This window comes from Microcaecilia unicolor, chromosome 3, assembly GCF_901765095.1.
Source record: "Microcaecilia unicolor chromosome 3, aMicUni1.1, whole genome shotgun sequence".
Classification (NCBI taxonomy): domain Eukaryota; kingdom Metazoa; phylum Chordata; class Amphibia; order Gymnophiona; family Siphonopidae; genus Microcaecilia; species Microcaecilia unicolor.
In genome coordinates this window covers 141,992,424-142,010,695 of record NC_044033.1, presented here as the reverse complement: position 1 = coordinate 142,010,695, position 18,272 = coordinate 141,992,424, and the positions used below count along the sequence as shown (strand labels likewise).

The 18,272-nt window shown below is 41.3% G+C and overlaps 1 protein-coding gene across 4 annotated transcripts in view; it reads left to right on the top strand.

Annotated features, from left to right (window-relative positions):
• EXO1 (exonuclease 1) overlaps positions 1–18,272 on the top strand; it is an 83,331-nt gene that overhangs the window by 33,909 nt on the left and 31,150 nt on the right. For 3 of the 4 annotated variants that reach the window (XM_030195204.1, XM_030195203.1, XM_030195205.1), the window contains exons 8-11: positions 2,797–2,893; positions 3,425–3,650; positions 8,634–8,883; positions 17,564–18,092. In XM_030195204.1, the coding sequence (XP_030051064.1) occupies positions 2,797–2,893; positions 3,425–3,650; positions 8,634–8,883; positions 17,564–18,092 (1,102 nt within the window). The remainder of the gene's footprint in view (positions 1–2,796; positions 2,894–3,424; positions 3,651–8,633; positions 8,884–17,563; positions 18,093–18,272) is intronic. The other variant, XM_030195206.1, reaches the window with a different exon arrangement.

Genomic DNA, 18,272 nt, shown 5'->3' with positions numbered 1-18,272 from the left:
GTTTGAAATTATCCAGCAATTGCTGACTGTTGCTTCAGTTTCAGCTTGGGAGAAGAGAGAGAGAGAGAAAGCTCTTTGCTGAAGCCCTGTAAAAACCATTTATACTTGATATCTGGTGAACAGTTGTGTGTCCTGATCTCACCAGGTACTTTTTTAGGAAGTAAATAAATGTTAGTATTATAATTGATCCATATTACAGCTACCTGTTATTGTTTGCTGATTGCACATTTTTGTTCATTGTTCAAATTGTTTATGGCCTCTGTCTGTCTGGACTGAGAGAGAATCCTGGTGGTTTCTGTGTTGGGTCTATGAGTACTTTCTGGGAACTGAGATCACTGGGGATAATTTGAAAGCGGGAGACTCACCCAAAGGTGGTTGCGACCCAGTCTGTGGGAAAGGGAAAAGGGTGCTAGTGTAGAGTTCAGTCGGACCTGAGCTGTGCTGGGGATAGACCCTCTAAGTGGCCACAGGGTAACCCCAGGCAGGTGGCTAGGCATTTCGTGATACTACCTTACAATGATGTGGAATATTACAAAGTAGGTGCATCTATACATTGAAAAGAACCAAAGATAGCAAGGAACACTGTTGTCCTTTGCCACCCACTTTGGTTTGTTTTGTTACATTTGTACCCCGCGCTTTCCCACTCATGGCAGGCTCAATGCGGCTTACATGGGGCAATGGAGGGTTAAGTGACTTGCCCAGAGTCAAGGAACTGCCTGTGCCTGAAGTGGGAATTGAACTCAGTTCTCCAGGACCAAAGTCCACCACCCTTACCACTAGGCCACTCCTTGTCTATCGTGTTGGCATAGAGAAGACATTCTAGTGCAAGAAGGCGACAGGCTAGCCACTGTTTCTGGCAAGATTTCTTTAGCTTCTGTAATGGATCGCACTTGATGCAGCTTGCCATGTTTAGAAGCTATATTTTGCCAAAGAATAAGCAAATGGTATGGGGCTGCACCAGAAGATATGGGAAGAGACTTGGAGACCTGAATATGTATACACTAGATGAGAGAAGAAATGGGGGGGTTGGTATGAAACACATTTAAATACTTGAAGTGTATTAATGCACAAACAAATCTTTATCAAAGACAGAGAAGCTATAGAACTAGAGGACATGAAAAGAAACTGCACGGAGGTACGCTTAAAAGCCATATGGAGGAATAACTTTCACTGAAAGGCTGATGGATGCCTTGGTTGCCCTTCCAGTGGATGTAATTAGGACAAAATCTGACTGACTGAATTCAAAAAGGTATTGGATAAATACAGATGATCTCTATTTAGCAAGAGGATTGAATTAAAGAAAACCAAAAAGAGGTGTAAATCTGCATAGCGAGACAAGTACAATCCTAAACTGAGGCAGAGGGGGTAACCTGCATGCTCTTTATAGAGCAGCAGGTATGACTGTCCATCTTACGGTGCAGACTAGATGGATCATGCTAGTCTTATCTTCTGTTTGTTGCTACAGTACTATCCACATATCATGAAACCTTACTGAATAAGTTTTCCTGAGTGGTATGTATTGTCTTATGATCTTCCCATGGTTTTCCTTTAAAAAAAAACAAAAACTTCAATGTCAAATGGTCTGATATGGCATAAGTTGAACGATGAACAAAATATGAAAATCAAGATGGAAGAAAAATCAGATGTAATGTGTTGGTCATCAACTAGCTGGTTAACATGTACGGAAGACACATATTTAAAAAATTAACGACTAGAGGTTGAATTGATCTCTGGTTGACCTATGTGCTACTATCACCCATAATCAGTAATCTGGAGGAATAGCCTAATCATTAGTGCAATGGGCTGAGAACAAGGGAACTGGGTTCAATTCCCACTGCAACTCCTTGTGGTCCTGGGCAAGTCATTTAACCCTCCATTTTGTCAGGTAAAAAAATTAGAGACCATTAGGGACACACAAAAGTACTTTTATATAATACATTAATTGTCTTGGTTATACCACAGGAAGGTGGTATATCAAATGCATTACCTGTTGCACACAAAATTTACCACTTGATAAAAGCCAAGTTCCGCATTTCCAGGAGGACAATATAAAACATAAACTTAAAGGACACAGTAGACGATAGTATAAATGCAGAGGAGTAGCCTATAGTTAGTGCAGTGGGCTTTGATCCTGCGTTCAATTCCCACTGCAGCTCCTTGTGACCTTGGGCAAATCACTTAACCCTCCATTACTCATGGTACAAAAAATTAGATTGTGAGCCCTCTAGGGACAGAGAAAGTACCTGTATATAATCGCATCTAGTAGCGCTATAGAAATGATTAGTAGTAGTAAGTAAACATATACGTGTCACAACATGTATGCTAACAGTTATAGCTCAGTGCTAGTATAAACTTTAAAGCCACAATGTATATATTTGGCCTCAGCAGTGACTCCTTCGCATGAACATACAAGCTCATGGCTTACCTGCTTCCTCGTCAGCCTTACTAATTTTTCAAAAATCACTTTTAATATACACTTCATAAGTATGAAAGGTTTTAAAACTTTTTTTCACTTATCTTAAAAAAAAAAAAACACAGGCTGTGTTTCATCACAAAGGCTTCATCAGGGAAGGGTCCTCTCTCCACAATTACTTCCATCAGAATTCATACAGGTTGGGCAATTTTTTCAAAAAGGCCATTTACATGGATAAATGGCTTTTGAAAATTGCCCATTTTAATATTCAGCAGGTTGTTGGAACTGTATTAAAAAATGAATACAAATAAAACTCAAGCTGCGTTTTACATACTGTCTACTTGATATTTCTAAGTGTCTTTTCCATTAACTTTGAACTTTAGAAATATAGGCCATAACATCGCTTTGCAAATTGCACTTGGAAATCTAGACATCAACACAATGGAGCAAATTGATGTCTTCGATCCAGATATTTCACAGGTAACTTTGCTTGTGTTTACTTCCAAAAAAAAAAGTTATTGGTAGAAAGAACTCTTATTTTAACGTTAAGCACTGACAGTTTGATCTGATTTAGGATCTTTCAGAAGTCCTTAACAGAAGTGGAAAGGTAAAAATGTTAGTCTACTAGAAATAAGGCTGGGGTAGAAGTGATACCTTTTTGAATAGGCTAATATTTGAAGTGGGGATTTCATAATGAAACAAAAGATGAAATCCTTTTATGCTTTTTACTGCTTTAATTGGAATACTTTATAACCACAAACCATGTGGGTTTAATGTCAGCGTGATGATATGAGAATATTGCCTTTTGAAAAGTGGCTTGAAGATTGTGGGTATGGTTCTTATACATATGACCCTGAACTGTGACATGCATAAGAATGTTGATAAAATGCAAATGAAGAATAGACCTGGTACATAGGTTGGTTAAAGTTCTTGAAAGACAGCTTTGTTTTTCCTCACTTCTTTCCCTCCCACCTTAAATTTTTAAGTATTTTCTTTTCTTTTTATTCTCAGCCCTCTCAGTCAAGAAGCTATAAATGGAATGGCAGCACTATTAATCAGAAGATGTGTAACTCCAACAGCATTTGGAGTAGAAACTACACACCTAACACTTTGTGCAGTCCTGCAAGGTCAATGGAAGCTGTAAGAAAACCTTGTACAAAAGGCATGGAAAAAATCATTAGCACTAAAGTATTAAAACTTTTACACAAAACACCGGTAGTGAAAAGGCCAAGGGATGGTAAATATTCTTTATTTACATTTGCTATATCGCTATAACACAGAACTAAACAGCGCACAGACTAAAAATAACAACTAGAAAGGAGCTACAATGTTGAGAAGGAAAGCGAAGGAATAGCAGTAGGCCGTAAGCATTCAGAACTACGGGGGGAGGGGGGGTGACAGTAAAAGGAGAGGAAAGGAAGAGAATGGGGAGAAAACTCAGTTTCATTTAACTTGTCACCTGCCAAAAGAGCCAGATCTGAATAGCAGTTTTAAATCTACAGAGGGATAGATCTGTGCGAATGTCAACAGGGAGGCTATTCCATAGCACAGGTGCGAGAAAATAAGAGGCTATTTCTAGTTCTTTCGTGTTTTGCCAACTTAGGAGCCGGCAAAACTATTCGATGGTCGTTAAGCGAGCGTAGAGTGCGTGAGAGAAAGTAGGGGATGGTGAGGGAAGCATGATAGGTTGGAAAACCAAGATGGAAAGCCTTGAAAGCCAACAGAAGAACCTTATAGTGGACTCGAAAGACAACAGGTAACTAATGGTTTTTGAGAAGATGAGAAACCCGATCATACTTACTGGCATGGCAAAGAACTCTAATGGCCATATTCTGTCACATTGGAGAAATCTTTTACATTTGTGAACTATATATAGTAGTAAATTACTGTTTCATATAGGTGAAAAAACTCTGTGTTTACCATATTGAACTCTAAAGACATATTTGTCAATTGTATTAAAATCAAATTAGCTTTGTAAGTCTCACACAAAAACTTTGTTTTAAATTGCTATTGCAGAATATGGCAGCCAAACTCATATTAGGTCTGAAAAAAATCTGACAGTTGAAAAGCTGCTTTACTTTGGCTTCTAATTAGGTCCAGAATTATGTTTAAATTGGCATGTTAAATGTTTGTCAGCTCTGTACTAGAATATTTTTTTTCATAAATCTATTTTCCTTCTGCTCGTGGACTGTTGACCATTAGGGATCCATTTTCCCTTTTATTGCCTTCCTTCAGTGGTATCAGATTTAAACAGATTTTGGAATCGTCCTGTTTTCAGGCATCTCAATTCTGGCTCTCTACTTCAGCCTTTATGTAGGTCTAGCTGTTATTTTAGGAAACAGTTGAAAGCCTATTTAAGCAATTTGTGTCTTAAATTTTTTTGTTTAGTTTTTTCTAGGTCTTTTTTTTCTCATTGTTTTGGTTTCTTTTGTTAAACCGCTTTGAACCTCTGTTTAGAGGGACTTAGCAGTATACAAGAAAAATAGCATATCACATTATTTTTAAGGTGGATCATCTTATCAATACGGAGAGGCTACCAAGTGGGGCAGGGTCAAACCAGGGATGGCTTTAGGAAAAATTGTGCCCTGCCTTAAAGAGCCAACGATGGCACATCTTTCTCTCACCAGGGTGTGACAAATGAACTCTTTGGGACCATTAGTCATGTTTTGTGCCACTATTATAGGATTTCTGTGTGTCTTGAAAAACATAGTATCTTTTTTGAGGTTGCCAGAGACTACATAAATATTGCCATACTGGGAAAGACCAAAGGTCCATCAAGCCCAGCATCCTGTTTCCAACAGTGGCCAATCCAGGTCACAAATACCTGGCAAGACCCCAAAAAACGTACAAAATATTTTATACTGCTTATCCCAGAAATAGTGGGTTTTCCCAAGTCTATTTAATAATGATCTATGGACTTTTCCTTTAGGAAGCCGTCCAAACCTTTTTAAAACTCCGCTAAGCTAACCGCCCCTACCACATTCTCTGGCAACGAATTCCAGAGCTCAATTACACGTTGAGTGAAGAAACATTTTCTCTGATTCGTTTTAAATTTACTACATTGTAGCTTCATTGCATGCGCCCTACTACTACTACTACTATTTAGCATTTCTATAGCGCTACAAGGCATACGCAGCGCTGCACAAACATAGAAGAAAGACAGTCCCTGCTCAAAGAGCTTACAATCTAATAGACAAAAAATAAATAAAGTAAGCAAATCAAATCAATTAATGTGAGCGGGAAGGAAGAGAGGAGGGTAGGTGGAGGCGAGTGGTTACGAGTCAAAAGCAATGTTAAAGAGGTGGGCTTTCAGTCTAGATTTAAAGGTGGCCAAGGATGGGGCAAGACATAGGGGCTCAGGAAGTTTATTCCAGGCGTAGGGTGCAGCGAGACAGAAGGCGCGAAGTCTGGAGTTGGCAGTAGTGGAGAAGGGAACAGATAAGAAGGATTTATCCATGGAGCGGAGTGCACGGGAAGGGGTGTAGGGAAGGACGAGTGTGGAGAGATACTGGGGAGCAGCAGAGTGAGTACATTTATAGGTTAGTAGAAGAAGTTTGAACAGGATGCGAAAACGGATAGGGAGCCAGTGAAGGGTCTTGAGGAGAGGGGTAGTATGAGTAAAGCGACCCTGGCGGAAGATGAGACGGGCAGCAGAGTTTTGAACCGACTGGAGAGGGGAGAGGTGACTAAGTGGGAGGCCAGCAAAAAGCAGATTGCAGTAGTCCTAGTATTTTTGGAAGTCGTAAACAGATGCTTCACATCTACCCGTTCAACTCCACTCATTATTTTATAGACTTCTATCATATCTCCCCTCAGCCGCCTTTTCTCCAAGCTGAAGAGCCCTATCCACTTTAGCCTTTCTTCATAGGGAAGTCGTCCCATCCCCTTTATAATTTTCGGCATTCTTCTCTGCACCTTTTCTAATTCCACCAGAATTGAACACAATATTCGAGGTACGGTCGCACCATGGAGCGATACAAAGGCATTATAACATCCTCATTTTTGTTTTCCATTCCTTTTCTAATAATACCTAACATTCTATTTGCTTGAAGGTAGAAGTCCAAACCGCTAAAACATAGAGTAGTGACAACTCGATACAGCCTGCGGGTAGGGCAAGAAGAATTGCATATACTTAATCAGTGGCTTTAGCTCCCCTTATGCATGCAGCTTGTGGACACTGAGGGAAGTGAAGGGTGTTGGGATGAGTGTAGCAGGGCACACAGACATCCAGTACAGTGGCTACAAGCATCTTCTGTCCCAAACTTGTGAACGGCAGAGGATGAGATGGCAATTATGATTTCTGCTACTAGATATTACCCTGTATTCACCTGAGGGCAGCAAACGTTTGAAGAGTTCTGTGCAAGCCCAGTAGTAGCTCTGGTCCAGTGACGTTCCTAGGCTGCCTGACACCCGGGGCGGATCGCTGATGCGCCCCCCCCCCCCCCCCGGGTGCAGCGCGGCCCCCCCCTCCACCGGCGAAATTACACACACACACACACACACACACACACCCCCCCCCCCCCCCCCCCCGGTGCATTTTTACCTGCTGGGGGGGAGGTGCCGCGCACCTGTTGGCCGAGTCCGCTCGTTCCCTCCCTGCTGCCCCCTCTGCCCCGGAACAGGAAGCAACCTGTTCCGCGCAGAGGAAGCAGCAGGGAGGGAACGAGCGGACTCAGCCAAAAGGCGCGCGGCACCCCCCCAGCGGCGTGCACCTGGGGCAGACCGCCCCCCCCCCCCCCCCTTTGGTACGCCACTGCTCTGGTCTTAGTTCCTTTTGGCACATGGTTGCCTTCTGTGATCATACTTCCAAAACCATAAGAGATGACTTCAGAACCTATAGATGCATTTCTCTATTCTTCATGACAAAGGCCAGGTACATGGATTTTATGCCACTTTCCCAGCAGATGGAGATAGAGAACCATAGCTTTTACAGTAAAGACATCACAGCTATGCAGAGGAGTACAGCTAAATGACTTGTCAATATTCTGTCTCTAGCAGATGATATCAAATGCTGGACTAGTCTAGTAGGATTTCAGACTAGTTTCCCAGGGCAAGAGCTCTAGGTTTATTCTTACCTGATAGAGCAGAAACGGGATATAGTAGAGAGGATCAGATGGCTTAATCCCTAAGTGGCTACCTTTTGAGTGTTAAGCCAGAAGATTACTCTTCTGGGGGGGGGGGGGGGGGGGGGGGCGAGTAGTTGAGATGAGACCACATTCATTCATCTTTTAATATATGAAAGCAAGCCAGCCCCAAGACTTTAAAGTAAAAAAAAAAAAAGCCTCAGAAGTGTAGCTAACTAGAAAGCAGGGGTCTGAGATAGATGGAAATTCCCTACAGCGTGACCAGTGGCTCATTATACAGTCAACTATAGTGCTAACTCCCTAGTGCAAGTTGTGTGAGAGCCTTGTGGCCTGTGCCTTGTTGCACTGGGTGCAGCAGCTACCAGTAGGACAGAATCTGTGTGGTTGGAATCATAGGCAACCTTTATGATGGACACCTTATATGACCTAATGTGATCTCAGTAACAGCCAGGAAGCGGTTGTGACTACACCTTTGGTCAGTGGATACTGCTTCCAAGACTTGATTTAGTAATTTCTCTTTTAAATAGGAACTTCTGTTTCAGTAAGGAGCTAGAATAGTCAAGGATCTGATGCTGGAGCTGAAGCCTTAAGACCTTACTGAGGATGGGGGGAGGAAGGTTCTACAACCAACATAGGGCACCAACAGTTTAAGGAATCCAGGCTGGATAGATGCTTATTTTTGCAGTCAGACAAGCAGCCTAAACCTATACGGGAGAGAGAGTGGTCTGTGAGCCCATTCTTTAGATACACCCTGAGAGTCTGAATTAAATATAAAAATATATTGCAGGGGGCAAAGGTATTTTCAGTATTGACACCTATTCAGGCAAGTGTTGGATTTACCCCTGTCCAAACGGGTGTTCTGTGCATGGTAGAGTAAAGGGTGATGTGATTTGGGGCAGTTATATGCCAAAGGGGAATTGGTAGCATTTAGAACATTGCAAGACCTTTATAAACTGCACAGCAGAGATTTGTTTGGCTCCCTGCAATTGTGGCATTATTTGAAAGATGTGGGGTGGGGGAAACAAGGAACTGAAAGGGCTGAAGAGTTTGTTTTTGGGTTTTTTTTTTTTAAGCACTGTGGGCTTCCTTGCATGATGCGAAATGTAAAATAGTTTTTATTTTTTTAAATGTTTTAGAAGAGCTTTCAGAAACTGACTTACTGAGCCAGTACTCCTTTTCATGTGCTAAGAAGGGAAAGCAAGAGAGCTGTAAAGATGGGATACTGCAAAAGTCATCTTCTGAAATCTCAGCACTACACTCTTCAGAGAAGTCCTTCAGCAAAGAAGACTCCAGTATCCAGCCCAAAATGAGAAATAAGTTTGCAACCTTCCTACAAAAGAAAAATGAAGAAAATAATTCTGTAATTGTCCCAGGTACCAGAAGTAGGTATGTAATTGAATAATTGTTCATCTTACTCTTTCCTTTGAAGCAACAGTAATATTAAACACACATTTTTCTACTTTGCTCCAGTGATTATCTCAAATTTGATTGCATTATGATAACTAATTCCAAGCAAAGCTATTTGTTACTGTTGTACCAGATCTGCATTCCAGTGATACATAAAATTATGTGCCAACTTTCAGGTGTGCCCTCTTATACCATGTCAATAGCAGGTGTAAATGTGTGCACTTTAGTGCTTAACTTAAAGTATTCTGTAGATTACGCATGTAAATGCAGTACCTGCCCATCCCTACCCATGTGTACACCCCCTTGCAATCATGCATTAGGCGTGCTGAGTTCCACTTATAGAATACCACTAACCGTGTGGCTAGTACTTGTACCGATTACTGTAACAATCACATAAGTGCTACCCTGTTTCCCCGAAAGTAAGACATCCCCCCAAAATAAGACCTAGTAGAGGTTTTCCTGAATTGGTAGATATAAGGCCTCCCCCCAAAATAAGACCTAGCAAATTTTTGTTTGAAAGCAGGGCCGCCAAGAGCCGGACAAGGCCGGGCCCCCCCCCCCCCTCCACCCACCCTCCGTCGCTCCCGGAACTAACCTTAACACCTCCTTTCACCTTCGCAGCAACAGGGCAGACCTCTCCTTCCTTCCGTGCCCCACCCTCACAGACGTTACGTCAGGCGAGGGTGGGACACGGAAGGAAGGAGTGGTCTGCCCTGCTGCTGCTTGCTGCGAAGGTGAAAGGAGGCGTTTAAGGTTAGTTCCGGGAGCGACGGAGGGCGGGCCAACCCCGATCCAACCCCGATGTTTCCTTGAAAATAAGACCTAGCGCATTTTGGGGGGCAAAAATTAATATAAGACAGTGTCTTATTTTCGGGGAAACACGGTAGTATTCTATAATTTATGGGTGCATTTGGCACCTAACTTTAAGCGACCTGTTATAGAATTAGAGCAGGGATGGACAACCATGGTACTCAAGGGCCACAACCTAGTCAGGTTTTCAAGATTTCTACAATGAATATGCATGAGACGTATTTGCATACAGTGGAAGTAGTAAGTGCATATCAATCTAGTACATATTCATTGTGGAGATCTTGAAAATCTGGCAGGGTTGTGGCCCTCAGACTGTGGTTGCCCTTCTCTGATTTAGAGGGTTAATATTTAACAGAATTGTTCATCTGTTGCAAATGCAGTGTTGTATAGTAGCTAAGTAAATGTAACTAGTTAATGTACTTAAGTAAAAGTTTGTTGTTACTTTTACTCGTAAAAAATGTACAGGATAACATTTGCTACTTCTACTGAAAAAATTGGAAAAATTGTTACTACTTTTACTCAGTTACATCTGACGCTTGTAGTAAAAAGTAAAAGCGGAAGGGAGATGTAAATGATAAAGGGGATGGGACAACTTCCCTATGAGGAAAGGCTAAAGTGGCTACGGCTCTTCAGCTTAGAGAAGAGACGGCTGAGGGGGAAGTGTGATAGAGGTCTATAAAATGCTGAGTGGAGTGGAACAGGTAGATGTGAATTGCTTGTTTATTCTTTCCAAAAATACTAGTACTAGGGGGCAAACAAAGAAGCTAGTAAGTTTAAAACAAATTAGAGAAATTATTTTTTCACTCAATTAAGTAATTAAACTCTGGAATTCGTTGCCAGAGAATGTGTAAAAGCAGTTAGCTTAGCAGGGTTTAAAAAGGTTTGGATAATTTTCTAAAGAAAAAAATCCATAAGCCATTATTAAGATGGACTTGGGGAAAATGCATTGCATAATCTTGGATAAGCAGCATTAAATCAGTTTTGCTGTTCTGGGATCTTGCCAGATACTTGTGACCTAGATTGACCTCTGTTGGAAACAGGATACCGAGCTTGATGGACCTTCGGTCTGTCCCATTATGGCAGTGCTTTTGTTGTTATGTAGAATTTTGCTATTGCAAACCTTGTCATGGAAACAGTGGATCATCTCATCATAAATTTTGCTGTTCAGTGAATATAACCTATAAGAGCAGTAGAGTTGCATGTGTTTTTTGAACTAGTTAATGGCCTTCAGCCAAACAAAACAGTGATGAGTTGGGTCACTTTAAAGTGGAGATGAAGCTGAAGCTGGTAGCAATTCTTGGTGAACAGACCTATGGCTCTACCACAACAGACTGCATGTCATCCCATGGGAAATTTTACATTGGAGTAACTGGATTGTTAAGAGTCTTAAGGGAGGAAGTCTGCTTGTCTGCCCTAAGACTGAAGGGTTCCCACACATTTGACGTTCTTTCATCAGTTCTCGAAGTTATTCAAACTGAGTTTGTCATCAATTGTTAGAACAACAGCAGAAAATAATTCCAACTTTGTGAAAGCCATCTTTGTAATTGGACGGCATGACAATGATGATACAGAAGAAGATGCAAGTGATGATCTAGACAGCACTACTTCTAATATAGATGATAATGAGGCATATTTTCAAAGCACTTAGCCTTCCAAAGTTCCCTAGAAACCTATGGAACTTTGGAAGGCTAAGTGCTTTGAAAATGAGCCTCAATGTTAAAGAACTGTTTGCTATATGGAAGTCAGGTTGTTTCAGAGATTCACTTGATCATAATCTGCAGACCCAGTCAGAAGACATCAGTAATACTGCAGTCTGGCCTGATTTAAAGGAACTTTTTTTCAGACTAAACCACTTTCTGCTAGTGTAGTTGTTGAACCTTTTAGCTGTGCTGGATTAATGACTTACAAATGCACTCACATAAGTGACATTTTCAAAAATTTAGTTCTACTAAAAGTGGATTGAATTGTAGAGCAATAAAGTTGTTGGGTAAACATGTTAATAATAGTTGCATTCTTTGTAGTTTCAAGTATTACTTTTTACTAAAAAAGTATTATTAGGTAATTTTTTTTACTTAAGTAATTTTTTATTATGTTCTTCACTGTACTTTTTACCTTTACATACATATTAAAATATACATTTTACTTTTACTTAAGCACTTAGGCCTACTACTTCAAACAACACTGTGCAAATGTTATGACAAAAGTTCCTTGAATCTGAGGACAGTAGCAATAGGGGAGGGAGAGAAAAGAGAAGCACCAATAGAGTGAATCTTTCTGGTAATTTTTCCATTTCATGATAGTTGCAAAGGAAGCGCCCAAAATTAAGAGCACTCATACCATATAGTAACTGGGAGGATGTAGACAGAGAGAGAGTAGCCAACCTATGGAGGCAAGGAGAGTAGGGAGATGATAATGGCATAGAGGAAAAGCATAGAGAATTAGTAGGGAGGTGAAGAGGATAAAAAAAAAAAAACATGTTCTGAATCTTAGAGATGGGAGTTAGGGGAGAGCAACTGATAAGAGAGGAAGGGGGGTGGGGAGTGTGGGGGAAAGTAAATGGCTGATAAGGAGAGAAGGACTGAAACTAGCACATTCAGAGTAGAACAGAGTAAGATCCAGTGAGTAGATTTTTTTTTATCAATTTAACTAAAATTTATAAGGACTAAGCGATATATTTTTTCCTCCAAGGACAAACAGGCTTATAGATTCTCACAAGTGGGTGACGTTGACCCACGTCGCCTGATCTGGGACTTATGAAAAGCATAAGAGCTTTGTGAAGCGCAAGACACGTTCCACCGCACATGTGGGAGTGCCTTCCCACCTGCCACAAGAACACGGTCTCCTCAGTTCTTTTTCCACCGCGGTGAGGAGAGGTTGTGTGTTTTTACCGTCTCCTCACTTTTGCTCAGTCCAAAGAGCTTTTATGTGCTTTTCAGTGATTTTTTTCATCCTTTATTGTATTCCCATTTGTAGAACCCCTTTTAAAAATATTTCCTTTAGCTTCTAGTTTATTTGCTCGATTTTAAAGTTTCCTTTCTTTTTTGTCATTCCGGCCGCTTTTAGGCCTTGACTTCGGCTGGGATTTTTCCCTTCATTTTTGTCATGCCTTGCTCCTTTTTCAGGCACCATTGCTTCATTTAATTTAGCTGAGGAAGTTTTTCCTTCCATGTCCACAAAGGTGCCCAGTGCAATCGGACAATCTCTGGGAAAAAACGCCCATTCTTGGAGCCAAGTCCGTGTTCCTCGGCATTGAGGTCGGAAGTATTGGCATCAACGTTGAGCATCGGGAGCATTGGTTAAGCATGGCTGCTGCAAGACCCTAGTAGCTTCGAGCACCAAAATAGTCATCTGCATGGACTCCTGAGCACCAGCCAAAGAGGTGCTCTTAACCAGCCAATCATCAAGATACGGGAATATATGGATTCCCAACTGCGTAGCGATGCTGCAACTACCGCTAGACATGTTGGTGAAGATCCTGGGAGCTGACACAAGGCCAAAAGGCAACATGGGGTACTGAAAGTGATGTGTTCCCAGCTGAAATCGAAGATACTTCCGGTGGGCTGGAAGTATTGGGATGTGAGTATATGCATCCTTTAAGTCCAGAAAGAATAGCCAATCGTTTTCTGAATCATTGGGATAAGGGGTGCCCAGGGAAACCATCCGCGAAGGAACGACGTCTATCTTGGGGCCTGATACCAACGCTATCGCCGCCAGAGCTGACAGCGACCTCCGTGTCCTGCAAGTTCCAGGCGGGGTTAGCAGGTCAAGCTGAGACGGAAGACGCCGACAGTTTGAGCATGCTTGGCGGTGTCCTCCCTGGACAAGCAGAAGGAAGTATACTGGAGCAAGGAGCCCCACAGAGGTTACTCTGACGACTATTTGGCAAGCGGTCGCGGGGACTTGCAGCTGAGGTGGCTAAATCAACTAAAGAAATGTCTACAATAGTGAGTAAACTGTCTACAATGTCGGAAGCTTTTGATAAAATTAAAACAGAGGTAACAAATCAAGTATCTCAGGTAAAAGAGGAGGTAAATACGGTGAAATTGACTGTGGACACCTTGGTTAAAGACAAAATGTTAACATCCCGCAAAATAGAGCAAATTGAGAACTTTAATCGACGTCTTACACTTAGACTACTGAATTTTCCAATTTCACCAGCATTATCATCTTATGATTTCTTCAAAAAATATTTACAAGAGATTCTGAAGCTCCCTCCTAAAGATATTCCCCCTTGCAATAAAGTTTATTACCTTCCAGCTACTCAGAAACGCAGAGAGGCTTCTCAATCAGTAAATATGGTGAACATAACCCCTCAGAGAAATGTTATTGACTTGCAGAATTTAACTGCATTATTAGAAGACTCTATGGTTGAAATATCTAATCGGGGGACTTTGATAGTATCCTTAATATTTGAGAAGGACTTAAATATGATCATGAAATTATACTTCAAAAATTCCTCTGCACTGTTCTGTGGTCAAAAAATATGGGTATATCCAGATGTTACCAAGGTGACCCTAGAAGAAAACAATTCTTGACCCTGAGAGAAGATGTAAAAATTTTGGGAGCAACTTTTACATTAGTTTATCCCTGTAAATGTGTGATACGTTTATTAGGTGTCAAATATGTGTTTTTTTGAGCCAAGTCAGCTGAAAACTTTTCTGGACTCTAAAAAATCCAACTAGCCGTCAGACTGGAACAACTGAATCAGCGCATAGAGATGATGGGATAAAGAACAGGACTATGCCAATTATGGTTTAAATTTTGATTTGCCTTATTGAATTCTCCTTTTAGTTTTCTAAATCCACTCCCCCCAAACAAATGTTGTGGTTCTAAGGAAGAGTTAGAATATTATGATTAGATATATTTATCTTTTACTTTTCAATTGCCTTATAACTGTTTTCTCTGTATTACCTTACAAATTGATATTCATTGTAAAATTTGAAATTCAATAATATAAAATTTAAAAAAAAAAGATGCTCTATAGCCTCTGACATTTTGGTGGTGGAGCAGAAGAAACATCATCATAATCTTCCTCATCGTCAGTGTTGTCCAGTGACGTGGCTGCAACTTTTTGCTGCATATTTGCCACAATTTCTTCAGTCACATACACATAAGTAGGGCACTCATCAATTGAAACCCAGTTCAGGATATCATTATGCACGTGTTGGATTTGGTCCTGAGGAACTGAGTTTGATTCCCGGCACAGGCAGCTCCTTGTGACTCTGGGCAAGTCACTTAACCCTCCATTGCCCCATGTAAGCCACATTGAGCCTGCCATGAGTGGGAAAGCGCGGGGTACAAATGTAACAAAAAAAAAATGCGTCCAGCTAACTGCACATCCTCTGGAGAAAAGCCAAAAAAAAAAAAAAATGTCCTCTTAGGCATCATCATATTCATCAACTGTCAATGAAGGGAATAAGGATCCAAACACTTTATCCAGCATCGCTCAATGCAGTTGTTGAGATAGCATCACAGGCCTTTCCAATGAGGTGGCAAATCTCCTTCAGGCTGATTGATTCCAGTGCTGCATCAACTGTAGCAGTGTTATCTGCCACCATCCTCTTAATTCGCATCTGGCCTTTGGCTCTCCGAAGTTATGTTCTTTTGGTAGATAAAACACTTTTATTTTACCATCATGTCTCACAAGCTGTTCTGCTGGGGGTTGTGCTGGGCAGTTATCCAGAAGGGCCTTTTTCTCTTGGTTACATTTACATAGATGAGATCTCTGACAGCTGGAACAAAGGCTTTATGAAACCAGTCTGTAAAGATTGAAGAGTTCACCCAAGCATTTCTGCTGTTTGTGTATTCAAAAGGCAAATATTTCATATTCACATGATGAAAACAGCTGGGCGATTTGGACTTCACAATCATGAGTGGTTTTACTTTGACAGCCAAACTTATTCATACAAAAAAAGAATGGCAATTCTCCTTTCCTTTCTTTGTTTAAAGCCGTTTGTGTTCATCATCTTTGACTGCTAGTGTATGATCTAGTACCATTTTGAAACAGTCCTGTTTCATCACAGTTGTACACTTGATCCTCGCTGTGTCCTCCTTCCAGCAGTTTAAGTTCTCTTGGGTAAGAATGTGCTGCATCCTTGTTGACCAGTCAGATCTCCCCTGTGTCAAGGACTTGACTGGCATTCTTCTTCTTAAATCTGTCAAAGCCATCTGTTACTGGCTTTGAATGTTGACTCTTGGCCGTATAGTTATCAGTCAAATTTTTCTACCTGTGTTTTCATGATGGGGCCAGAAATAGGGACTCCCTTTGGCCAAGCATGGAAGATACAGTGCTGAATCCAAGTTTTCATCACTAACTACTTTAATTTTTCTCCTATGTAATCCTGCTTCCTTTTCCAGAACTCGGGTAAACCTCTTGGCTTTTCTTCTTTTCTCCATCCGCTTAGTCGATTAATTGATGATTGTTGCTTACCAGACTTCAGTTGCTCGAATGAAGATAACTTTTCTTGAGTAGTGAAAGACTTCTGCTTACGAGATGGTTTCTCATGGACAGAGCTTACAAGTTGTAGACAGTCCATCCAAACTTGTTTTCACACCGGTACTAGGAGCAGCCTAAGCCGCGTATATAGTCCACCAGAGGTTATTTTCACACTGGTACCAGGAGCACTCAAAGCCACGTTCAAGAGTCCACCCAGGGTGCAGCCTAAGTCTCGTATACAGGGTCCACCCGTGGTTGTTTTCATACTGACACAGGGTGCAGCGTAAGGCACGTATACAGGGTCCACTAGAGGTTGTTTTCGTACCGGCACCAGGAGCAGCTAAAGCCATTTTGAAAGACCACCTTATATCAGGTTCTACCATAACAAAGTTGTTCTCCAAACCCACCTCAAAATCTTTCCCAAAATGATATCGGAGTTTCACCTTAATCAGTCCATTGTACTTCCCATCTAAGCTACATTCTAATCCTGGAGAAGTAGCACTACATACCCTAGATGGCAAGCGTGATGTAGCATACTATCTAGAATGTACGAAAGCTCTTGGGAAGTCCTCTTAGGTTTTTACGTCCTTTGACCCTAGCAGACTAGGTATTCTCATCACCAAATGAACTGTCTTTACTTTGCTGGCTGGCTGTATCGCCTTCACTTATGCTCAGGCTGGACTGACCCTTCAGGGCCGTGTCACTGCTCACAATGTAAAAGCCATGGCGGCTTCAGTAGCCCATTCCCGCTCTGCCTCCATTGAAGAAATTTGCAAGGCAACAATGTGGTCTTCTATCCACACCTTCACTGCTCAGTATTGTTTGGAGCAGCATTTTAGACGGGATAGTCAGTCTGGACAAGCAGTCCTGCTGAATATTTTTACTACTTAAGTCAACTCCACCCTCTGGCCCTTTTTTTTTTTTCCACCAGGTTCACTAGCTATTTAGTAGCCAGAAATTAATTTAACTTGTGATCCTGGTAGCTAATGAAACCCACATGTGAAAATATTTTGTCTGCTTGTCCTCGGAGAAAGCTAATTTACTTACTTGTAGCAAATGTTCTGAGGACAGCAGGCACGTATTCTTACATCCCTCCTGCCTCCCCTTGGAGTTTTCATCTTAGCTTTTGTACTGTAGTGTTGGTCCCACATTTGAGCGTTGGGCGGGAAGGCACGCATGCATGCGCTGTGGGGGCACTGCCTGAAAGATTAAAAGTGACTAGTGCATTTGGCATTGTCCACACCAGGCTCCATGGATGATGTTACCTACATGTGAGAATATATGCCTTCTGTCCTCAGAGAACATATGCTACAGGTAAGTAACTTAGCTTTTTGTGAGGGAATGATGTAATTAGTAGTATCTTCATTTGACTTCTCTTACTGTATTTCACTTATTTGTCTCTTTCTCCTCCAGGTTCTTTTGTGATTCTACAGATGCGTCCAGTTCTATAGCACCAAATGCATTCATACGGACACCTGAAAAGCTTACATTAGATAAAGAGGATATTTCCAAGATTGGTGAGCTAATTGCAGAGGAAAATAATGGTGGTGATTGCAATGACGATCAAGTTTTTTCATCACCTGAGGAAGAAAACCTGAGGAAAACCATCTCACATTCCCCCTTGGGAACAAATAAACACTTCTTCAATTGGTCTGGAAGTCTTGGAGAAGAGACCTTGAGGACTTCTAATCAATCTTCTGCCTTATTGTCCTTGCAGAAGTTTCAAAGAACAAAAAGTGACCTAACACCAAGTTCCCAGAAGAATAGAGGTTTCTGTATGTATAATGGAAGCCAAGGAGACACTAACAAGTCAACAAATGAAGCTTCATCTCTGTGTGGAATAGAATATTTTTCATTATCTCAAGGGGATATGGTGTTTTCACAGAACAGCTTTGACAGCTCCAGGACTTCAGTGACATCCAGCAAGAACTCCACCTCAGAAGTAAGGATATGTATAACTACCGGGCCTTATGAAATAACTTTTCTGTATAGGCACAAAATGATATTGATTAATGAAAACATAACCTCCAGAGCAATAACAGTTTCAGAAGAACTAAACATGTCATCTCAATATATAGCCAAGCTCTTCTTTCTTTATTCTATCATAGACATCAGTGATGTT